The sequence below is a fragment of the Meleagris gallopavo genome, chromosome 2 (genome assembly GCF_905368555.1).
Source record: "Meleagris gallopavo chromosome 2, MGAL_WU_HG_1.1, whole genome shotgun sequence".
Classification (NCBI taxonomy): Eukaryota; Metazoa; Chordata; class Aves; order Galliformes; family Phasianidae; genus Meleagris; species Meleagris gallopavo.
Genome location: NC_139405.1, coordinates 24,536,759 through 24,557,981, shown reverse-complemented (window position 1 = coordinate 24,557,981; position 21,223 = coordinate 24,536,759). Strand labels below are relative to the sequence as shown.

At 36.6% G+C, this 21,223-nt stretch overlaps 2 protein-coding genes across 2 annotated transcripts in view; one reads left to right on the top strand and one right to left on the bottom strand.

Moving 5' to 3' along the window:
• THADA (THADA armadillo repeat containing) overlaps positions 1-21,223 on the top strand; it is a 209,874-nt gene that overhangs the window by 23,142 nt on the left and 165,509 nt on the right. The gene's annotated exons all lie outside the window — the stretch shown is intronic.
• PLEKHH2 (pleckstrin homology, MyTH4 and FERM domain containing H2) overlaps positions 1-21,223 on the bottom strand; it is a 51,818-nt gene that overhangs the window by 18,447 nt on the left and 12,148 nt on the right. Inside the window, exons 3-16 of the mRNA XM_085219348.1 lie at positions 14,916-14,978; positions 13,914-14,063; positions 13,404-13,487; positions 11,910-11,991; positions 11,242-11,424; positions 8,718-9,706; positions 7,691-7,766; positions 7,019-7,113; positions 6,272-6,416; positions 3,942-4,078; positions 2,702-2,812; positions 2,350-2,436; positions 1,667-1,825; positions 924-1,004 (exon numbers count right to left, since the gene is read on the bottom strand). Coding sequence (XP_085075474.1) covers positions 924-1,004; positions 1,667-1,825; positions 2,350-2,436; positions 2,702-2,812; positions 3,942-4,078; positions 6,272-6,416; positions 7,019-7,113; positions 7,691-7,766; positions 8,718-9,706; positions 11,242-11,424; positions 11,910-11,991; positions 13,404-13,487; positions 13,914-14,063; positions 14,916-14,978 — 2,442 coding nt within the window. The remainder of the gene's footprint in view (positions 1-923; positions 1,005-1,666; positions 1,826-2,349; positions 2,437-2,701; positions 2,813-3,941; positions 4,079-6,271; positions 6,417-7,018; positions 7,114-7,690; positions 7,767-8,717; positions 9,707-11,241; positions 11,425-11,909; positions 11,992-13,403; positions 13,488-13,913; positions 14,064-14,915; positions 14,979-21,223) is intronic.

Below are 21,223 nucleotides of genomic sequence, written 5' to 3'. Positions count from 1 at the left end.
TGATAGATCTAGGTAGTAAGGGTACGAGTAAAATATTCATAACCTCACGGACATTAAGAAGGATTCTTGTAGACTTTTCCAAAATCTTGTTCCTGATCCACTTCCATAAAGCTTTCTTTCTTAATGATGTAATACAATGCCCTGAGAGTAAAAGGACAAGTGAGAACTATGACTGGGAAGTCTCTTTTGTCCTGACTCAGCAGGTAATTATGACAGCAAATCTTAGGGATTGACAACATTGAGAAGTATGAGTAGAGAACTCAATGTCAGAAAGTCAGATACCATTGAGGTTAATCTAAAGCTGATTGGATCCCATTTCTTTCTTCTGTAAACAGTATTTTTAATTGGCTTCAGAAATTAATCTTCCTTTTCTCTACCTCCTGTGTTCCTGTCCATCCAGTCCGTTATGGATCATGAGCTCCTTTTCTGATGGCAATTTGGAAAGAATCCCCCCCACCTCAGACGTGCATCAGCACAGCTGCAAACTCTGCATTCTGCTAGGCTTTTCTGCCTTTCTTGCAGCGAAGCACAGTATTGGAAAGAACAACATTTAGAAGTCAATGGAAAGATAAAAGAAACGATTGTAAACATATTTAAGAAGTCAACTTCCAGAAGTAAAGGACAGCCTCAAGGCAAGCAAACAGGGAGACCAGAAATGTCAGCCAGACAGTGTCCCACTTTGGCTAAAGATAAGAAAATACAGGATGTATATCAGGTCCCATAGCAGAAGCAGACCAGTGGATGTGCCCATAATACAGTCTGTTAGATGGAAACCTTCCCAGTTGAGAATCTGTAAAGTCTAAATGTCTGGTAATTAAGATAAAGTGGTAATATGCAACATAGGCAAATCTTATATTAATAAAACTTTAGTTTACCATTTTAGCTGAGGAGATCTTTGCTGAGGAAACAAGTAAGGGACCTACCTTATCTTCTTGATTACGGAAGTAATACAGAGTTTTTCCAACTAGGGTGCACCAAACTCTTTTGGAGTATCCATGTTTCACCTGAAATTACAGACCATTAAGTGCAAGCGGAATCAGAAAAAATATAGTCTACGTTTCACAGTCTCTGGACTTTGCTGATATTGGGAATGAATGACTTAGTTCAAATTACTTTCCACCTTACTAGACAAATAATTAAAAATGCGTAGCTCTGTTAAAGGTATAAGATTTAAAGCACTAGATGCTTGGTCCAAAGCCAGGTAAAGCCAGAGTGAGTTTTTCATTTCATCAGGCCTGCCGTAATGGAAGCTGAGGAAGTGAAAGAACCGAAAGAGAAATATTCCTTTTATGTAGTGTTCTTATTATCTTGAAATACCATTTCTCTATGAATAATACTGAATAATGAGCACTCTACTGAAATAAGTTAGGTCAATTAACTACTGCTACTTATGCATTTGTCAAAGTACCGTGTTAAACTACGATATAGAGGTATTGCAAATGGAATACTCAACAACTTTTAGTGAATTAAAAAGATGAAAAAGAACCCAAACTAAATCTCAAACTACCAGAAGTAGGTGGGTTGGTAGTCTTGGATTGCTCACTCTGGAAAGTACTAGAAAAGCAAAACATGTCTGTTTTGCTTGCATTTATTTTATCGTAGTGCCATTTTCATCTAGATATTCTTAATAAAATAAAGCACATTTGGAGAAGAAAAGTGGTCTTACCTTTGTAAGTAATCCTTTCATGGTTGGCTTGATTTCAGGCTGTATAAAAAGTGGACTAGCAGCCTGTATTTTAAGAACATTCTGTAGTACTTTGATCCATTCTTCTAAGATGTTTGGAGAATCTGCAGTCAGGTAGTATGTTCGTTTTTCTGTGGTAAGCTATGAAGTAGCAGAAGAGACTTGAGCTTTAAGAACGTTGTGTCATTGTGTTTCTCCCCACGGTCTGCGGGTTTTAACAAATGCTACCCAATGCAGCCTCACAACTTTGGGGCGTTAGTTCTCCAAAGTATTTTTCTTTAAAAAAAGGTTCAATGGCCAGGCAGACCAGGCAGAGCCATGAATTCTGAGACTTCTGAAAGATTTTAGGACAGCAGAATTGAGAAAACTTAGTTCTCTAATTTCAGACAAACAACTCAACCCTAATGTCTGGTCCCGAGACTACTCTTTTTTAATACATCTCATAGGTAAGAATCCGACCTTTTTAGCAATACAGACAACACTACACTCAGGCATCTCTACCCTTCCTTCCTATAACTGAAATATTCTTTAGGTTTCAAGTGAAGAACACTAATTAATTCCGAGTCCACATGTGGACTTCCAGTGCAACAGAGATTGGGATGTTTTGGCAGTGCAGGAAATAAGGCCCCCCAAAAAAAAGAAACAAAAAAGAGAAAAGCAGGCACCTGGATTGTTTGTTTCCCATCACCCCTTTCAATGTGGCTGGATGCATTTAGCTCAATTTGACCTTGAGGCTTTCGAATGACATCACTCTGTATGGAAGGGATGGAAAAAATATATTTTAAATCTGTCAATAAATAGCAACAATTAATTATAGAACTTGTTTAAGCATCTTTATAAATACTTTCTATTTAAACATTGAGGACCTTGTATGCCTCTTAAGGAACTGAGTCCTGAATTGCTCCTTACAACTGACACACTAGGAATGCATTTCTTTTCCTTCTAGCAGTCCTAGATTCTCAGTAAAAACAATCTAATATGAAACAGCAAATTAGTGACACTTATTTGTGTACTTACTGGAGATTTGTAGTATAGTAATTCGCCGCCTTTAAGCACAAACCACCGTCGTTTCCAAGTCTTCACTTTACCACTCATTTTTAACAGATAGCCAGATTTTTCCAAAGGTTCCTGATTATTTAGGAGTTGAATAAAAAGTAGTTAAGTACACTAATATTTCTATATCCCCCAGAGGAACTGTATAAGTACACACGCAGACATTTTAATATCTTAAAAGCATGCTAAAAAAAAAAAAAGTTAAAGTATTTTATGAGATTTTTGTTCCAAGGACATTTTTATGAGCATTAATTAAGAACAATGCCGTGCATATGGGATAGCTAATTAATATCCCTACTTATAGTACATGAAGGAGAGTAAGTGATTTGCCCAGAACTACACAAGGGAATGAAGAACATAATGATTCCTGATTTAACTCTCATTATTTATATTAAACAATGAACAAATTAATATTATCTAAACACATTTTTTTCCCCCAAAACTTTTGGGACTGATCTACAGAGCAGATACAATGCAGTATAATTCAGAGCATAACACAGAGTATAATTCTCTGTGTACATCAGTAGAAGAAGAGTTCACAGTTTTGCTCAGTGAAGAAAGTTTGAAATTAATTATTTTCATCATCAGTCAGTCAATCCACTTGCATTCCAAGACACCAACTGCCATCACAGGTCATTAAAAAACTTGCAGATACCCTGTAATTGCTTGGTTTCTTTGATTTATCCTTCCATGCTGCTTTACTTAAATTTCTCTAGTTTGCCTGAAGTCATTTTCCCAGTATGAGGAGGCTATAGAAACAGATTACTGCACAAGGATTTCGACTAATGCCTCCAGCTACTTCAAATAATAATTTTAAGCAGATTTTATCATCTTGTATGCAACCTGATGCCAGACCTGGTTCCAAGAAAGAAACATAGAATTGCTTGGGCTGGGAGGGATCTTGAAGTTCCAACTGCCCTGCCATGGGCAGGACACCACCCTCTAGGTCAGATTGTAGTAAACATCTGAAGTGCTTTGAATTGTCTTCTGGAGTTGTTTATCTACTTCCATTTATGACATAGAGAGCTCAGAATAACTGTCCGCTTTGTTTAATGGTTTTACATGGTTAACACCTCTGATAAATTTTACTATTTGTACTCATAAAGCAGTCTGTGAATGGGCAAGACCGAATACAGGGATTTGGTAGCATTCTTTGAATGCAGATTTACACAGGTAAATTTCTTTACACATCCTCAGTACTTACATTTTTTCCATTATCACTAGAGGAGGAAGAAGTTTTAGGAAGTTTCTGCTCTGGCTCTGAATAGTCTGTGTCTACTGAATATGCATCAGGAGGAATAGCGTAGTCACTGTCTGAGGTCACAGAAGACAGAGACACACCTGAGATAAAAGAGAGATGTTTCTCTGTATTATTTATTATGCGACAAATAAATGAGAACATAATATCCCTTCAGAAAGAATATCTGAGTAGGATCTGCAGGCAAACAAAATTAGCAGCATAAATCCAAACAAATGCAAGATCTTTAGTTAAATAAACCTATTTTTTCCTAGGATCTAGTTTTGCCATGCAAGTGCCTGGGCACTAAAAAGCTAAACTCAAGATCTGCTCTATGTTGAAGCTGTACATGGCTGTCTTTGTCTTGTAATTAGTTTGGGTTTCACATGGAAATTTTCTGAGAATCTGAATTTCACATTTCAGGATTTTATTTATTTATTTATTTATTTTAAGTTTATTAGCTTTCATTCTAGGGAAAAAAAAAAAAAAATGCACCCTGTTATCAATTCTAGTGAATCAGCAACAAGAACTGAAATTACTCCAGAGCACGTTCTTTTGTGAAGCTTTATCTTCCGACCAGTGTGCTACTCTGAAAGGTTAGTCTGCAAGATTGAAATGTAGATGCTTTGTTCCCTTTGTTTCCAAACTTATTTTCTGATTTTATTTAAAAAGTGCCTTTCTCAATTATTGTTTTGGCATGTCACCTTGGCTTTCAGGTTGGTTGTCCTCTTCTCATGTAAGATCTCTAATAACAAATATGTAGCAAGATAATTATGCTCTTAGTCAAATTTGTGACTGCACAGTTTTTGTTTCTGGTTTTTTTTTTTTTTGTGTGTGTGTGTGTGTGAACTCAGTAGAGATACACACGTTTTGTGATTCAGAAAGCATTCCATGCTTGAAGCAGCGCAAGGGCTAGTTCTGGAGAAGAAAGCATGAGCAAAGGGAATAGTTTCATTTTACAGACAGAGATGAAAACTATGGGTGAAACCAGCTATGAACTTAGCTGATTTATCCCTCCTGTTGTGCAAACATGCGAGATGAGATTCATCTGCTTCTGCATTGGTTTTTGCTCACCAACACGGAACTGCTAGGATGCAGGAATTATGGGTTCTTTTCACACTAGTGTAGCAAAACTGTAACTACAAAACTGGAAGCAGGACTAACACAGATAGGCCCTTCTTTCTGTTGACCTTATGTAAAAAAACAAGATTTGCAGGAGAAAATCTGTTGAAGGAGAAGACTCAGGCTGGGAAGGTTGCATAAACTTGCCCTGAGAAAGCTGGACAGGAGAGCTCTGAAGGGTGAGGAAGGCTGTTTCACATGCACAGAGCAGCAAGCAGACCTAGGAAATGAATCGGCCTCAAGGCCACATGTGGCTGACACTGAAACATTTCTAGTGGGCCAGCATATGTATCTACGTGCTCAAGTGTGATGTAAGCAGAGCTCTTAATTCCTGGGCTTTTAACATGTATAACAGGCACAAATGAATAATGCTGCTTTCCATTTCTCTGAGGAATATGTAATGGAGGATCTTAATATGGTCTCACTAGGATCTTAGATTGTTACCTCCCTTGCTTCACCCAGTGAAGAAATCCTTAGAGAGATAATACTGATACAGTTACCCAGTGAGGAAGCACTGTATGTTCCCATGTAGCAAAGCATGTTATTTTCATTTCAGAGATGGAAAACACACTCTCACCTACCCCTATGAAATTTGCTTTGCACACAAGGACACTGTTGGATTCAGGCGTTTTAACTAAATCCTTGAAACAGGACCTTAAAACAGTCACTAAAGAAAAGGAAAGAAGTCCTTCAGTGCATGAGATGACAGAAGCAAATACTCTGCTGGGGGAATTTCTACACTTGCTTTCTGATTACATTTTACTGTTATTTCATTTTATAAAAATGAGTATGTATTTTTTGCTGCTAGCAGTTACTGTTTTCTAGGTCTTTTGATCTACACACCATTAAAGGTCATAGGAAGTTGCTGACGTGACAAAATACAGATTGGAAGGGGCAGTTGTTTGAAATGTTAAGATGGCTTTTCCCTCATGACAAAGCTAGCTACTAGGTTAGTGCCTTAAGCAGCCATCTCTGATAATAGCAATAAACAGGAGCTACCCTGAACTGTCCTTTCTCCTGCCTGAATATATCTGAGCTTTGATAGTTAAGATGAAAGCCTTGATTTAAGATGTCCGTGCTGTTGAATGAAGAAATCAGTTTCTAAAAACATAATGCAAACTGCCCAGCTTTCCGAGCTGTCAAGGAGCTCCATGTTCTTATGTTGTTTTGCCTACCTCGTTTCATGGCCCGAGGGCTACCTGGTCCACTTCTGCATCGAGAATCAGACTCAGAAGTCCTTGAGCTGGACCGAGAACTTTCTTCTTCCTCTGATCCTGATGACTCATCTATAAATGGGCTGTTGCTTATTTGAGTTGCTTTCTGCAGAAATTAACACAGCATTTTTTGATATCTTGTGTAAAAGCTATCAGTAAATTCTTCATACTGCTGGCTTTGTGACATTCAATACTGCTCTTGCTTAAGCTGTGAGTTTTGGCACACAAGTATAAACACAGAACTGAATTCCTTCTGCCCTCAATCACTCCCACACTTTAAAACTCATGTAGGCTCAAAGCACGGGTCTTCCCAAATCACAAAAAGCTGCCAGAAAATAAACAATGCTGTGATTAGTTACTGCTGGCTATCTGCATACAAACAGCTTTGGCACTGATACAAAGACATTTCTATACACACATACACACACACACACACAACATGTGGCTCTGTTTAATAATTAACAAGCCTTTGGGAAAAGAAAAATCAGCAAGGAACTTTAGAAAAGCTGACATGGGTTGGTAGAATTTTATAAGCAGCAATTCTTTATTTTTTTATTTTTCCCAGCTATTTGACATTTCTATTATTTATGGAGTTCTATAGTCAATAACCACGATCTTATGACATATTTGGCATGGTAGCATCAAATGTGAAAAGTTCTTGATAGTGTTTTAATGCCTAATGGTATTTTAAAACAACAATACAGTTACCCCTTTCAAAGTGGTGTAGACAGGAGTTGTCATGTTCTTATATATTAGAGATGTATATAATCCAGATATGGAGTATGAAGTTAGTGAAGCAGCACCTAAACAAGAAACATATCATATGAATGCACTTTCTAAGTTACCCCTCAATTTACCAAATTCTCACGTTATCTTTTGCATTGTACAGCTCTGCTATAAAAAGTGAACTAATTCCTCATTTGTTGTGGATGTAAAATTTACAGTTATTTAAAATTTAAGATGGTCTTAAGGAGCATCAATAAATCATAATCATCACTATTTAACATGATTTAATTTAAAAGTATAATCATTCAATCGTGGTACCTGGTATAGAACCTTCAAAATGAGAAGAAGGCAAAAAAACCTGGCATTAAGTAAGTACAAATTGTGGGCAGTGTTGGTGATAGGTGGGCGGTTAGCCTAGATGATCTTAGAGGTTATTTCCAGCCTTAATGTTTCTATGATTCAGCACAAAGTCAAGAGGCAAGCTAATATGAGTGGAAGACAGTGTAAAGATAATCAGTGATTTTCTAGGTTTTATACAACAGATAATCCTAATAAAAATATATTGAATAAACATGGAACATTTGGTCCTTTCTTATAAATAACTGTAAGAAGAAAGTTTTTGTTCATGAGACAACGAGCAATAAAACAACTTACTTTTGTTAAGGGATTCTGTGGTGAAAGCTTCAGACATCCTTAAACCAGATTTGGCTACAGCATAAATTCTGCTTTCCTAACATAAAAGCAGAATGGATTTGATGGTAGACAATTAAAACACAACAATTGCTTTTCTTTTGCTTAACCTCCCCATAGACTCCTAGACTTTGTATTAGTAGAAACGTGATAATATTGTATATGAGGTCATTGATGAAGTGGTGTCATCAGTAGCAGCTGAAAAATGCATCCTTGTTTTATATACTGTAGTCACTGTACACATAGTTTGATTTGTCCTTTTTTCACACAACGGTTGCCCCATACAGGTAACGTATTTAAAAAAAATACTATTACTGAGGGCCAAAGTGCCAATAGCAAAAGTATTTTTTAATGGAAAATTGCATGTTAAGAACAGAGAAATGCCTTTATAGAGAGAACATTTCAACAATTTTGCGTTAAAAAGCTGTTTCTTCAACATGTTATTCACCTCTGAATCATTAAAATGAACTATGGAATAAGTGAGTCTAGATGGAGCTTATTTGGGATTTTGAATCAGAAATATTAATATCCATTTTAATTTTCTGATTGATAGTTTTGAATTTTTTCTTGGAAAAGTGATCAGTGGTTTCCATAATCTATAGTCGTTGTCAGTCAACTTACTGTCTAGATTGTTAGGGGTAAAATGGTTATAGTAACAGCATTGATAACAGCACTTATAGACTCTGTTGGTATTCAAATAAACAAACACATTCACAAGCATTATCTTGTTAGATGCACACTAAAATACATTTATAACTGAGCTGTGACAGGGAAAAAAAGTCTTATCTATAAAAACACTGGCTGTGTTTTTCAAAGGCTGTGCTTCAAACCAAACTTGCTTCTGGGTTTGTTGTCTTAACTTTGGTTATGGTAAGGCTCTGTCTTGTCATCCAACAGCGAGCAGGAAAATTACAGTCAACAAAAATCATACAAGAGAAGTGTGAAATGAATTAGTTTCACTGGTAGGAAAAATGTCAAGCATCACACTTACCCAGGAAGGAAATCGATGTAATGGTGGAGTTGGAGGTTTGTTGCTAGCAACCTTTTTCGTCATATCGCAGGGTTCCTGGGCTTCAGCATCTTGTGCTTCAGTACAGTCATAGGTAAACACTCCTTCATCACAGCCAACCTCCATTTTCTCTAAAATAACTGTGTCTTCTCCATCCACCTGATCAATGTCTGTTTCCTGAGGTCTCCATGGCCGTATCATGCTGATAGCATTTCTATTTCTACCAAACATTCTATCAGAACTCAGCTGAGGCTGGCTTAAATATTTTTTTGCCAATGATGAATTCATACTAAACACATTAGGAGTTCGTAACTTTGGCGGTGGCAAATTTGAGGGAGAATCTGATGGTGTTGTGCCTTGGGAGCCTGCAGAAGTTGCCCGGGTTGGGTGTTTGTGTGCAAGAGCAGGGGTTAAAATTGGACTTGGGGTATTTGCCTCACTGGACGAGGACGAATAATCTAGTCTCTGAGACTGAAATTTCTTATTCAGTTCATCTGAAGAACTGTCTGGGTCTTTCTTCTTACTTGTGAAGTCAGAGTTGCACCTTCCACCTAGATTGTTCTGACCTTTTCTTTGGGACCCTTGCTGCCAGGAGTACAGCTTTTTGTGCTGAGTCCTCTGAATACCCAAACTCTCTTCTTCAAATAGAGAACTACTGTCATCAGAGGCTGTCAAATACATTTCACTCCCCACTCTACTGTACCTCGCGTTCTCTTCGGATGTGTGGCTTGAGAGGGTGGATGCACACCTGGATTTCAGCCCTTTGTTATCTCCTTCGTCCTCATCTGAGCTCCAGTCACTCCCGGTAGTGCAGGAGTTTTTTGACATGTCACTGTCTACATCTTTGGATGAACGGCTCGTTCGCACATTCTTGTTCTGCTCTGATCCTGAGGAACTTTGTTGCAATGACTTCTGACCTTTATTGCTCTCATGTGCAGAACCAGCAGAAGTAGTTTCCAGGGTATCCTTCTCTAGAAGACAAATGCAAGAAGCAGAAGAAAATTACGTTAGAAAACTTGACTGCTAAAGGGCTTTGTCATTACGTCTGCAAATAGTAAATAGGTAATAATTTTAAATAACTAAGCACATTTAATTTTTTTCAGTTTTGCAAATAATAGATCTTAGGAAAAATATTATAATGCAACTGAATAATATCTACCAAGAAACTGAGTAATGTCTACCAAGACATTACTCAGAGTTCTAGCCAAGCTAAAAGTGGCAATACATGTACAGATGAGCAGAGTGGAGCCAAATGTTAAAGTAGACCAGATATGTATGAAAATACATAATATTTTTTTAAAAATAAACCAAAAAAAGGCAAAACAAAGGTTTAAGAGGGCATAAACATTTAGCTGCTTTTCTAAAATCTAAAGAGAATTGGAGTACAAGATTGATAGAAAAGACTTTCAGTAATAAATCAAATATTCTGAGCATACCTGCAGTGTTTATATGCAGAATTTTCTCCTGCTAGCAATTACTGTATTCTCAGTGAAGAATGCTTAAGGTGCACAAGAGTTGCATATAAAAGAATGTTCAGAGAAAGACCATGTTAGAGATAGCTTTGCTTGTGTTGTTCATTTTTACCTGATTTTGCACGAGACAGCTATAGCTCAAAGCATGTCAGTGAGGCCTGTGTGCCCTCCCTGAGTTAAAATAGGTGCTAAAGCCAGGACTTTTCGACAAAGATACCTAAAAAAGTTAATAATGCTAAATAGCTGTATGAAGTTAAAGTGGATTGAATATGAATTTTATAATAGTCCAGATGAAATTAATGAAGTCACTAAAATTGATCTATTTCCATCTCATCAAGTCTAAGGTTTTACTCCTTATTCCTTCCTTTGAAAAAATCTTTCTTACTTCAATTTCATCATCTATAAAGATGAATACATACATATTCATGTTTACAATGAGCTTGGTATCATATAAGTAGACAAAATACTAACAGGATCTATTTCAGTTCCTGATTTTCCATAGAAATCAACTTGTAATTTTGGATCTCGTGACTAACTGTGAAGAAGATTGTGAGATCAGAAACAGTGCTGTGGGACCTCAATGACAGACCAGATTAGGAGTAATAGCCTCCTTCCATCTTCCCGGATAGCCTACCGGACTTCTCATTGATTAGGAAAAGCAGTAAGCTGCAATGGAATTGCTTATGCTTGTGATAACATAACAGCACATCATTTTGCTGGCGTTATAAGACTTCAGGGGCTGCTGGGGATATTGTACAAACTGATGAGGAAACTTTTTCCTTCGTTGGATAAGAAAGAACTCCTTATGCTGTGCAACAAACCTGGAGTACAACATTGGCCACTGAGTGCTGCTAAGCAAAGCCTTAGGATTTCTGAGACTCTAATGCTCAAAAAGATTTCTTCCTAATAGGAGAGAGTGGCACTGAAGTGGGAGACAGTACTGCTACATACTTGGTAAATGGCTGTACACACTTCTTGATTTTACTTTTCCAAGTGTGTTGGAATAAAATGACAGAATATGGGTGACTAAATACCTAGTGTGTTTTTGCTTTCAGTGTAGTCCAGTTCTTTTGATGAAGACTTGCTTATTTCTTCAAATTTAGGAGATGGCTGAGGACTTCTTGCTCTGTTTGAAAAGCATCCAAAAGTCAAACCGCTTAGTCGCTGACATTCTCCAGGTTTTTGTGTTGAAGTAACAGATTTCTTGCCTGTAGCTTCTGAACAACAGTAATTCAGAAATTCTTTGTTAATAGGTTTGGGATCACTGCAGTCAAATGTAATAATTACAAAAACATCATCAGAATTCTGATTCCCAGCTTAGTGTTTACTGGAAAAGCAGTTACAGATTGACATTCAGCAATTTCTCAACAGTGCTAAGATCGCCTACCCTATGAAGAAAGAAAAGCAAAGATCTGACAAAAGTCCTATCAAATCTTAATGTTTGCAAAGCCTCTTAAATAACACAAAAATATCCATTCACTCAGCAAATAAAAGTTTGTGCTTTGCTTGCATGTCTTCTTAGGAAAAAATAAATTATTGCTTGCCTAACACTTGTATATACAGTGACTATGAAGTCAGATAATTAATAATAAAATCTTTGTGATTTTATGGAAGATTTTAATTATGTGGAGACACAAATTAATAAAGTATAGTAAGACATATGCTGTATATAGAGAAATTAAGAATAAGCTTGTACATTTACCTTGCAGTTTAGATTGTACTGTTTTCATCTCTTTGATTTGCTTTTGGTTGATCAAGCGAAGGTTCTGATTTTCCACCTCTAACTAAAAGCACACAAATTTAATCTCATCCATTGGTGAAACATTTTTTAAGTCATTACATCACTTAAGATTTGCACTGCATTTCTGCTTTTTTAAGGGGAAGCTATTTCAAATACTGATCTCCAATCTGCTGCTTCCTGTAATGCCAGTCTATGCATCTGTTTGTTTGTTTTTTGTTTTTTGTTTTTTCAGGACAATGAAATTCTCTGCAATGATGATTTGAATAACTGTGTTTACTCCGTTAAAAGCATTGCCAAAACCAAGAAAAACCTAGACTGGTTTAAAAAGCCCAAACAGTTAAGAAAAAATCTGCATTGTCATGTTTCATTAAAGCAGAGGACTAGAATTACATCTGATGCCATTTGGCAAATCCAAGAGAAAGCAGAAGAGTTAAAGGCAATTATGGTGCTGAAATCTCCTGCCATCCTGCAGCAAGGATTAGAAAAAAACATACCAAAATGTTTACATAGAGCAGAGTATCTACAGGAAGAAAAAGACCCTACCAAGCCACTGCCATAGCCACTACTAGGAAGGAAGAGATATTGGTTCAAGCCTCTGTTCTGAATTTGAATCTGGGTGTCCAATATCCCAGAGAAGGGAGCCATCAATTCCACCTTCCAGTGGGGTAACACCTTGCCACTGCTGTGAAATTACCTTGAGATTCTAAGTAAAGAGTTACAGTCATTTGTCCAAAATATTTTGAGATAATTTTAACTGAACTTAATTGTATTTATATTAGATGATTTTAAAAACTCCCCTCGCAGACTAATCATAAATGTTATTTCTAGTTTCCAACTTAAGAAATAATTTAATTACTTTTTAACTGGAGTGAACACAATTTCCAGTTACTACATAGAGTAAGGCTTTAATGATTATAGGCAGTTTAAAATTCTATAAATGCAAATGAAGAAAGCACAGCTACATACCAAAACCAGCAGCCTTAGGCAGGGTAGAGATGGTTATCTCACCACTACAGAGAACCAATGGAGACAGCTGGTCTCTTTTGGGAATAGAGCCAGCACCCCTGAAACTATGACTGAGTCCAGTGGGCACTGGAAAATAGAAAAATGAGTCCTTTCCTGCCCTGGCAGATTTGTTCAGCTTTTGGGGATTATTCACTCTTTAGGCATTTGTTGAAGCAAGCTAAATTTGACACCTAATCTCTTTCAAAAAGTGGAGATATGCAGACCTGCCAGAAAGCAGTTCTAAGGGTTCTGTCCTCAGTGAGGAGCCAGAGATCCTGGCTGTCCTGATTAAACATCAAAAGTTCAGTGACATGGATGCTTTCATCCTTTGTGCTGTTAAATTCATTTTCCAACTTTCGTGGAAGTAACTGTACCAACCAATGGCACTGGAAGCACGTTTTTGACTACGGTCAATTTTCTGCATAATAAATATTGTAGCAAGAGTTATACCTCATGGAGCTTGACTGTCACCCATTCTTTTATTTTAGCTGCTTTTTCTTCTATGATTTTTGCTTCTTGCAGTCTTATTTGCTTCTGGAAAAAAATGACACAAGCATGTTTTTCTCATCTGCCTTAGTAGTACCTTCAGAAACAAATCCTCAAGTTTCCTTCAAGAAATCTGATTACCTGGGTGATACATGGTTAGTTTTTAAAACAAAGAATAGGCCCATCAAGGATGCTGCTATTTCTCTGGAAAATAGAAAACTTTTCAAAGAAGGAGAAAAGGAATGACATCTTGGCTCTTTTAAAAATGACCTGTTCTCTCAAATGAAGCCAGAGCATAATTTGCAAGTGAACCAGTCTAATTCAAATCATATACTCGTAATGGATAACTCTTTAATCAAACAACAGGTATAATTCTGAGCTTTCCTGTCCTTTACTGATCTTCTTTTCTATTTTCCTTTTGCATAGTTAAGAGTGGAATTGATGCTTTTATTTTATAACACAGTTATTTCTAACCTGTTCTTCAAGTTGTTGCTCCAATTTCTGTATTACATCGTTTTTATCTTGAACCAGGGTCTCTAGATCTTGACATCTCTTATACAACCTGTTTTCTGATTCGCTCGTTTGAACATTAGCTGCTTTTAGTTTTTCTTCCATAACTTGCACCTATTTGGAAAGTCAAATGTAAAACTTAAGAAACAATATTCCAGATTACAGGTAATAATTTAATCAGGAAGTGGGTGGCTAAAGTTGCCCCTACACTTAGATTCAAGGTAATCCTGCAAGGTTCTGAACCGTATGTGAGAAGAAATATGACAGTTTGTCATGCTACCCTGTTAGAAATGCCAACGTGAGGATGCAATTTAGGTATAGGAAGCCATTCTTAGGCTTAGTAGGCAGCATCTATAAGACACTTGGCTTGTAGCCAGGAGTATTTTCTGACTCCAAATCAGTTCGTGAACATTTTTATTCTTACAGTTTTTAGTTTCTGTCTGCCCCACAGTAAGAATGATTTTTTAGGGAACACACAGATGTTCATAAAGTGTCAGCAGTAGCTATGCTATACCTGCCATTTGGAATCAAAAGTCAACTTCTGTTAAATATTTAGTCACAATCTCATCCTTTACTTGGCAGAACTTTCACAAGAATCACAAACAGCACAGAACAACCCTAGAGACTGTATTGCGTAGCCTCATTTTATTTTTTTAAAGGTTTTCTAAAATAGGTCACTCTTCCTTTTATTTCCACTCACATATCAGTGACTCAATATGCATCAGTGAAGAAGTTCATTACATGCATATGTTCTGAATTTGCTCTGTTCTTTGACTTTACTGAAATGAACTGTACAGCGACCAAAGGAAAGTGAGGGCATCTCTAGGAAGATGAATCAATAGATGTAAAAGGAAGCTGTGTTCTCCCTTTTGAGCCCTACTCAAGACGAGTAACAATTTCCTGAATTTCCCCTGGTAACAGTTGCATGCACAGAGAGAGTGAAGGTATTTTTCAATTTAGATGTACCTGCTGAAAAGCCCTCTCTGCTTGGCGGTCAGCATCTATCACTTGTCTCTCAAGCTGCTGCATCTGTAGATACATAAAAGCATACAGTAAAATGATTGTGCATTCTGCCCACAGAAATCCCTTTCACAATAACCCTGCAACTCTTCCCATACGGTTTTATAAAGCACTAAGCTCCTTCAGTCCTTCCCAAACTAGCAGGAGGAAAAGGTACTCAGCACATTTTACAATTTGGCTGTTAATTCTTCTGAAGTTGTCAAATTTAGGTTTTTTGTGCTTCAAGGACTGTCCCAGACAAGAAGAGGGTATGCAGCAGAAAAGACACTGCGGACTGGGGGCTGCACAGAACAAGATGTGAAAAGCCAGAGTAGAAATGGGTAAAGACGGAGACTAGCACAGCATGAAGGAGCATAGGTCGCTTTTGAGAGGCAGGAGATCCTGATCTGTTACTTTATAATGATGCCCAATAAATCATTGTCTCAACCTTTGCCCTGGGCCTCTGAAACCCCCTGCATTTTACATGATTTATTTTGAAGGGTTTTCCAACAATGTGCAACATAGTAGGCAAGTAAGAAACTCCTTGTTAATACTTTGTTGAGAGCCCTCTAGTCTAATTTTGGTGAAAACAGAATTAACCTAGTATTGAAATCATTGTATGAAGTACCTATGGAATTGAAGGTATTGTTCTGTAATTTAAGGACTAGAGAATGGTTCTCAGGAAATACCTATCTATAATACCTAGCAGTTCATCTGAGAAGGATGAATCAAATACTTAACACTGAGATGCTCAGTATTCAGCTTCAAAATTGTTCTCAGGAAAGCATATGGTACAAATAATGGAAATGAAAACCATTTTTCTGTCTCCAGTTTACTGTTTGGGTTTGAAATAATCAGTTTCATTCTGTCCTGTTTGTACTTTATTTCTGGCATCTCCCTGTTTCTTTCTCTTTTTTTTTTTTCCTCCTCAGCTATGCTGTCAATAACACAAAGCAGTTCTGTGTACTTTTAGCACTTCATCCAGACAAGGATACAGAATCACAGTTTTCCATCAATCAAAAAAAAAAAAAAAAAAAAAAAGAAAAAAAGAAAAAGGAGAAAATGAGTCGTCATTAACATTAGAAAAGCTGTGACTGACCTGGGACTTTTTCAGAAGGCACGAGAATTGAAATATACATTATAACACCACAAAACACTGCTGATACAAAAATGTGACAAACATTACACCACACACAGTGGTCCCTGAGGAGTTGTTTGGAAGGAACAGGACTAAGGAAATGATTGTCCCAGTCATTCATGCTCTAGCAGTCTGCATAGACCCAGAGAGATCAGCTTCCATTGTTGTTCTCTGATCACTTGTATTTAATTCCATATTTGTATGACTTCATGTTGAGGTTTTAAATTTGAATTTAATTTACAGAATCTGGAATTCTAGGATTACTTTTTGTCTGTCTGTTTTGGCTTTATATTCAAATGTGAGTTTAGTTTACAAAACTCACTTTAATATTATTTTTATGACATTTCTTTTTAGTGAGTTGTGGTTTCAAAAATTGGTGTTATTTCTGAATATTTGGACAGCTAAAATTCCACTGCTATAAAAGCAGTATGCTAAACCAAGTAGAAGAGCAGGTATTATATCAATAACGAACATTGTAAATACTCGGTGATAGTTAATAGTAATTTGTCATAATGGTTATGTTATGGTAGAAGCCTCCTTCAGATATTTATTACGTGAAATTCATTGTAGCAAGTTGTTCATCAAATTTCATACTGGAGCAAATGCAGGTGATGGCCATGGCAGTACTTGGTAATTTATTTATGTCCAGTAAATACATTTCAATCCAGCTGTAAGGTTATATAAGAAACGTAGCACATGCGATAAATGGAAATAAAACTGGGAGTGCAGCTCAGCTGGCTCAGACTCAGCTTAAACCTGAAAACAAGAAGTCTCTCTGACAATAACTGATGACCACTGAACCCCAAGCAGTAGCACTGCTCTTCTGCACAGCAACTGAAGTTCTGGGTAGTCCAGTGCAAGACAGACCTAAAGTTCTTTCCATGCTTCTGCAGTGAAACTGTATGCTGCACCTTTTCTGGGAATATATACTCTTGCACAGGTCCTGGAACATAATTATATGTTCACATAGTTTTTGGGACAAGGAATATAATTGAAATAAAGCTGTTGCTAAGCTGAGTGTAAAACTGGAGCCAGAGTAGCTGAGAGGATGATTACTAAGAAAGATAGCATTCAGAGATTAAAAATGGAAGAATAAGGTTTATTTTTGCTTCTCCAAGAGTTAACTTTTTCAAGAAGTTATGCTAAGAAGCCTTGCACGATCTTACAGTATGGATGCGTCAGTCAGCTTCCTGGCAACAATTACATGTGAGCTTTGATTTGGAACATTTCTAAAGGATCTTCAACTTATTTTAGGAGTCCTGTACAAACAAAACGGAACAAAGCGAGCTGTATTGTTTAGCAAGTATGGAATAACACAGTTACCCAAGATGAGCACTTACATAATAGTTCTATTGGCTAACTTTTCAATAATTTGATGCTACATAGCAATCACTAAATAAATCCTGATTTTCCCTTTACTTAGAGCTTATTTGGGTTTGCTTTGCAGTATCTATTGCAATAACAAAACTTAAAAAGTATTTTTTTTCTTTCTATCTGCATAATCTCCAACCACAAAATGGTTTTGCCAGAAAAATAACAAATGAAATTCATTATCTGTAACTCTTCTGCTGTTCTAACGAAATAGAAAAAAAGGAGTGCTTTAGGACTCTTCCGGTTATCAGAATTGTTGGGCAAAAACTGGAAGTAGTTCCAAGAGAAATGATTTCTCTTCACAAAGAAAGTGTAGCCTTTAATCTGCCTGTGTAAGTTAGCAGAAGGTTCCATAGCAGTGATAGCAGTGTTACTGTGTGTGTGTGAGGGAGGCGGGAGAGAGCGAGGTATGGTGAAAATACCTGAGTGGATTAATTGCTCATCATTTAAATCAAAAGCCATGCTTTGAACCTGTCAATAATAAGATGCATAATATAGCAAGATCTCTTTACCCAGTGATTCTGAAGACAGCTTCAAATAGATAGCTTAGGAGCCTCAAATAATAAAAAAGGTAAATACTTCTTTCAGAGAGCCTCAGGATGAAAAAAGCAGGTAATTGTAACCATGCCACATTTCAAAGCAAAGGTTGGTATGTTCTACAGATGTGAAGAAAGAACTCCCACCTATTGCCACTTGCATATTGATGACCAAGTGACTTTATAGAGAAAGTGATTTGAAAACCAGAAAGGTCTGTTGAATTAGACCTCTATTCTTCTTTTAATTTTCATCTATGCAAATCACCAGTATCAACAGAATCAGTATCAACAGAATTAAATGATTTGTATCAGCTGTAAAGCTAGGTATTTCTTGAATAACTAAAGTTTATAGTCTCAGCAGACTCAGAGTTGGCTTCCCAGGAAAAACACATAGGGCCAGCAAGACATTAGTAACATTTAGCATATAAAGTATATTTAAGCTTAATTTTCTATGTCTTGAATGGGATAACTTGAAATACTATTCCAGTTCAACAAACCTCTGGTAAGGAACATTCGTGTCACATCCATCTATGACTGGCTCAGGCTCTTGCCAAAATTCATTAAAGATTCAAAGGTCTCCTGTCATAAGTTACACTGGTTCTGGATTTATACTTTTTAAATGTTTAAATGTAAAGATTAAATACCTTAGACACAAAAACAAGAATACACACATACTTAGTAGAGAACAATATCGATACAGGTACAGAAGATAAGACTGTCACTTTAATCTGCATTTTCTCCTTGGAATTGTAAAAATTCTCCTGCATCTTTCAGAAAAGGTGTTAGTGCATGCTGCATTCATTATCTGAATTATGGAAAAGAAAATCTATTGTTAAAAACAGATTTGTTTTTCAACTTAGGAAGGAAACAACCACTCTACATCTGACACTGATCAAATTGAGCTATTTTTGTTCAAGCAGTGAAAAGAGAAATGCCAGATGTGAATAAATACTGAATGCTTTGAAGAAACATAGCAGCAATAAAAACTAAGAGGTGTACGGCCTTGGAGGTCTGGTCATTGAAGCTCTACATGCGGTCACTTGGAATTCTGTACAGTACAAAAGCAAAATACACAATGACTGGTTATCAAAGTTCACCTGGAAGTTTCTTGGCTCTATTCAGAAATGTTCAATGCACATTTTTGTGCAAGTAAAGAAATTTTCTGTTCATCTGCATGATGCTCTAATACTTCATATGCATGAAATCTACTTTTGCACTAAAAAACACTCCACTTGTAGGCATATGTGTATATGTGCTTTCATTTTTTCGTATATGTCACTGCTCATTTAATGTGTCTTGTCGAAAAATGACAGCACTACCTGGATAAAATTCCTGGTACTTTCAGCCGTTACTTTGTAATTCAGAAGGAAATATTTTATTTTAAAAACATGATAAGCAAAAAAACAAAGAAAAACAAACAAACAAACAAAAACTCGAACCAGAAAAAAAGAAACAAACAAAAAAAGGAATTCTTTCTTTGTTGACATGTGAAAGTGCCTGTTATTGATAGGAACAGAAAAAGGGATTTTTTACCCAAGTCATTTTTCAGTGTAGCTACTTGTCCCATTCACATTTTAAAACTACATTGTAATTGAGGCATAATACAGTCTCCTCATCTTTAGTATCATAAACAATATACTTGCATCGCAAAGAGCTTCTAGGAATCCTAGTGTATAGCATTTTGAAATTAAAAAAATGCAATGGAAGAAGAGAAAAATAAAAGCAGTGCTTCTCTGTAAGTCTTTCAAAGCATGCTAATAAGTCCATTTTCAGAAATTAAAAATGAGTTAAACCCTAATGTTTCTGAACCTGAAACACGCCCTGTCTGTTGATTAAATGCAGAACTTTCATGACTCAAAAACAGCACAGTCTGCTTTTTTTCTTGCATTTCAACTTTTCTATTCAGCCTTGTCTGAAAAAAATCCCAAGCCATCCGTAGTTGAGAAATAGTATTCCACATAAAAGGAAAAGTAGTAAATCTGTTCATTTTGTGATTTAGTGAACTATCAGTCCTACCACATAGGGCTTACCAAAACTGAAGAAATATATGGCCTTTAAACTGGATGGAAGCAGCAGTGTTATGCAGTATAGCTCTTTAAATCCTTAGACTAGAAGAGCTTTGATCAGAGTAAATTATTACCATGAGCCTTAGCAGCATTTTGCCTTCCTAAATAGCCACATTCATACCAGTAATGATGTCTATAAGTGTGTGAGGTCATATGGGGAGATGCTTCTATAAATAAGTAGAGGAAATAAGGGAGGAATAAAGACACCTACAACTGTCTTTCAAAGGACCATGCAGATATAAACAGGTGATGAAGCAATAGAGGCTGGAAATGTTACAGGTTGGTTAAAATGGGCTTTGGAACTGCCTTCTAGTAGAAGCTATAGATAGAAAAGACCTGATTTTTTATGTAGTGCTTGATAAGCTTATAAATGGTTTGAACAATATGCCTGCCAGCTGCACGTGACCAAGATTTTCCATTTCAGTTCTTTATTCCCCTGTTTCAACTCACATATTTCTTTCTGAAAAGCACAAGTACCACTTAAAACCAATCACCGATTTGTCAGTGGCTGAAATTGCTCTCAGTTTTCATGTTTACAGACATGCTTTGTCCAAACTGTAGAGGCTGCAGTTAGAAGTGAGAATAAAGCTGTTTGAGAAGCACTACTTGCTCTTTTTACAGGGCCTCTCTTCTTGTGGGTTAGCTTAAGAAAACACTGAAATGTCCCTCCTACTTCCACAACTCATATATTATAAAGCTGAATGGGGTATGTTCCATCCATGTTTTCAACCACTATTCTTTCTGTCTTGGCATTGATTTCTCCGTATCGTGTAACTTCCATAAGGCAGGTGCTAAATGTTTACAAACTACAGTAGACTTTAAAATAGGAATGGACAAAATTGAATGCTTTGGCACAAAAGTCTTTCCATAGAACAAGCTGAAACTCGGAAAAACATTTCTCAAGTGTGTAGATTTAGTCACCAAAATGAAGAACTACCTTCTAAACCCAACCTTGTTTTTGTTAACAGATCTCCCAAAATAGGCTAATGTACATTGTAAGAAGATTCAAATGTTCCTTGCGCTACTCAGATAAAGCATAGGGAATTTTTTTCACTGGTTCATAACATATGGTATTTTACTGTTTGTCACTCCTTCTTGCATGAAAAGGAAAAAACTTTTATGAAGTCTATGGCTTTACTTTTCCTTCAGATCCTACCATAATGC